General features: G+C 61.8%; 1 protein-coding gene across 2 annotated transcripts; it reads right to left on the minus strand.

Annotated features, from left to right (window-relative positions):
• Positions 1–258: 258 nt before the first annotated feature.
• LRATD1 (LRAT domain containing 1) lies at positions 259–2,418 on the minus strand. Of its 2 annotated transcripts, none has more exons than XM_028722564.2 (2): positions 2,283–2,418; positions 259–1,605 (listed from the first exon to the last, which is right to left on the minus strand). In XM_028722564.2, exon 2 carries the CDS (start codon positions 1,566–1,568, stop codon positions 669–671), a length of 900 nt encoding a protein of 299 aa, XP_028578397.2. In that variant the 5' UTR covers positions 1,569–1,605; positions 2,283–2,418; the 3' UTR covers positions 259–668. The 2 variants fall into 2 exon arrangements, with proteins under 2 accessions (XP_028578397.2, XP_028578398.2); XM_028722565.2 differs by lacking the exon at positions 2,283–2,418 and adding an exon at positions 1,795–2,267.
• Positions 2,419–2,759: the final 341 nt, after the last annotated feature.

The raw sequence follows: 2,759 nt of genomic DNA on the forward strand, positions 1-2,759 counted from the left end.
CAAATCCCAGTGAGCTCAATGGGGGTTTACTCCTGAGTAAACGCACCATGCCCAGAACCACTGTTAAATCACCTTGGAGGAAAAAACCACACACACACCTTGAGTCAACCATCAAACCCTAAGAAATCAGCTAAGATAACCAAGGACTCCAGCATTTGCTTATCAATAATAAAATAAGTATATATATATAAAAATCTCAGCCACTCTTCTTATGGATTAAAGTCATGAACGCTTTTTTTAAAAAAAGGGGGAGAAAAATCAATTTGAAATTTTATTAAGCACGCTGGGAGCTACGATCAACATCGATAGCCAGGAGTGACTTTGTCCGCATACTTTTGCTAACTGCATCGCTCCTCCCTCCCACCCCCCGCCCGCTTTTCCGCCCCGCATCCTCGTCTTCGATAGATATCACTAGTGTGATCGTGTTAGTCGGAGGCGATCCGAGCACTGGCCAATGAGAGGAGGAGCGGCGCTGGTTTCGCTTGGAATGTTGCCATGGTTTTTCCCCTCGATGGAACAGAACGGAAAGGGAAAGTGGGGCGGGGGAGAGCGAGAGAGAAAGAGGGCGGCCACCCACGTGGCGGGGGGACGAGTCCGGGTGGGGCACGCCGGCCGGACCAGAGCTGGCCTCTCCCTGCTGTGATCCCCCCCCCAGGCACCCCCCCTTTTCACTCTTTGCCATCCACGATGGCCAGCTCTTTGATCACTCTCAGTTTGCCGCTGGCGTCGATCCTGCGCTTCTCCCTGATTAGGTCCTCGAGGCTCTGGAAGCGCAACGTGTGCACCTGGTTGTCGGCCAGGTGGATCTTGAGATAGTACTGCTGCTCCCGGGGCTGGGAGCCCGAGGGCGGCGGGAGCTCGCCGCCGGCTTTGAACTCCCGTTTGCCGAAGCGGCACCAGGCGGCGAAGCTCTCCGAGTTCGTCCAGCAGATCTCGTGGCTCTTTAAGCCCAGGTGGCCGCAGGCGTTCTGCACCACCAGCTCCGCCACCAGGGGGCGGTAGCGGTACCAGCTACTCACCACCCGGCCCACGTTGCCAGCGGCCGCCTCGTACAAGCTGTCCTGGCGAATCTGGCCCTGGTGCAAGTGGATGATCTGCCCGCTGCCCACATAGACTGCCCAGTGTGGCGGAGGAGGAGGGTGGTCGGACGGCCCCAGGTACAGCAGCTCCAGCAGGTCGCCCGGCTTGCACAAGGCAGGCAGGGCCGCCACCGGGTAGACGCTCAAATCCCCAGCCTGGGGGTCTCCGCTCACCTTGGAGAAGATGCATTCCTGGCCGCGGAAGGCGGAGAACTGGGTCTCGCTCAGCACCAGCTGCGGAGGGTGGTGGTGGTGGTGGTGATGGTGGTGGGGATGGTGGTGGTGGGTGGGGGTCTCTTGGACGGGGCTGCTGGAGCCTTTCACGCTGTACTTGTCCGGCTGCCCTCCTCGCTCGTCCAGGTCCTCTTCCTCATCCGAGAAGAAGTAAGCCACCCCGACGCGCAGCTCGTCCTTCTCGATGCCAGAGGGGTCCCCGGTCGGCAGCTCGCTGTAATTCAGGTGCGTGATGCGATCCAGTTGATTTCCCATCAATGACAGGGCGAGGCGAGAGCAAGAATCGCCGGATCTGAGGGAAAGAGAGAGAGGGAAAGAGAGGAGTGAGAAAGAAGAGTCCGCGCAAGCAGCCCGCGCAGCAAAACGTCAGGCGCGCACGCCGAAAGGGATCAGGCGAGGTGGCTTCTCCTCCGCGCCTCTGCTTCGTAGAGGAGAGACGCCGCTCCCTTTCTCTCGCTTCGCTTTTCCCTAACACACCCACCCGCCTGCCTGCTTCAGCCGCTGCAGGCCTCTCGGAGCGCGCACGAGCCGCTCCCGGGCCCCCCGAGGTGGCTCGCAGCAGCTACCCCGCTGCCTGGGCTACCCCGCAGCCTCCAGCCGCGCGCTCGATCCTACGGATCCCCCGCGGCGGTGCGCAAAGGCAGCGCTGCTCGGGACAGCGATCGTAGAAGGAACAGCCAGGCGGGGAGTGCAGGGCTCGGAGAGTTGCTTCCCCTTTGTCTCCGGCGCTTCTTTCCCCGCCTCTCGCTTCACTCCTCCGAGGAAGCTTGGCAGTCTTCTCGCTTCCAGTTGCAACAATGTGCCGCTCCGGAGCGGGAGAGGCAGTGGCGCTGCCCTTTTCCCCCTTGACCCCAAGCGATGCCTCGGCCGTGACCTTCCAAGCAGCTTAGCCCCGACGGGGCGGATGCTGGGGAGGAAAAATAAAGAAAAAAGAAATCCGTCCGTCTGCGGTGCTCGCCCTCTGCATACCCGGAATCGCCCAGATCCTGCCAAAGCCCCCGAACTCCTTTAAAGTCCTCTGTTCGCCATGGCGGCAGCCGCTGCGGACGACGAGGAGTCGCGCCAGGTCTTCCTCCTCCTGGGCACCCGCCGTCCAAGGGTCCCGACTGGCATGCGCGCCCGCTCTCCCTCCTGCGCCCTTTCCCCTGCCCGGTCCTTCTCGGCTCTGGTCTCCCTTCGGCAGCACCGGCGAGTCTAAAGTAGCAGCTGCTCCGGATAGCAAGGCCCGCCCTTGGCCGTGCTCATTGGCTGCTAGGCTCCGCGCGTGGAAAAGTCGAGCCATCCTCCGGAGTGTCAATCATCCACGCGGCAGGGTGGGATGCCAGACGCCCGCCGTCTGCTCGCCTTCTGCAGCAGCAGCAGCAGCAAAGCCCCTGGCTGCCCGCCTGGATCTTTGCGCGCCCGGCTAGGGAGGTGAGGGGCTGGCGGGCCTAGTGGTGGCAGCGG

Source organism: Podarcis muralis, chromosome 3 (assembly GCF_964188315.1).
Source record: "Podarcis muralis chromosome 3, rPodMur119.hap1.1, whole genome shotgun sequence".
Taxonomy (NCBI): Eukaryota; Metazoa; Chordata; class Lepidosauria; order Squamata; family Lacertidae; genus Podarcis; species Podarcis muralis.

Bases quoted from the DNA above. Each gene is read 5' to 3' on its own strand.
- LRATD1 (XM_028722564.2), bottom strand. From the start codon at position 1,568: ATGGGAAATCAACTGGATCGCATCACGCACCTGAATTACAGCGAGCTG.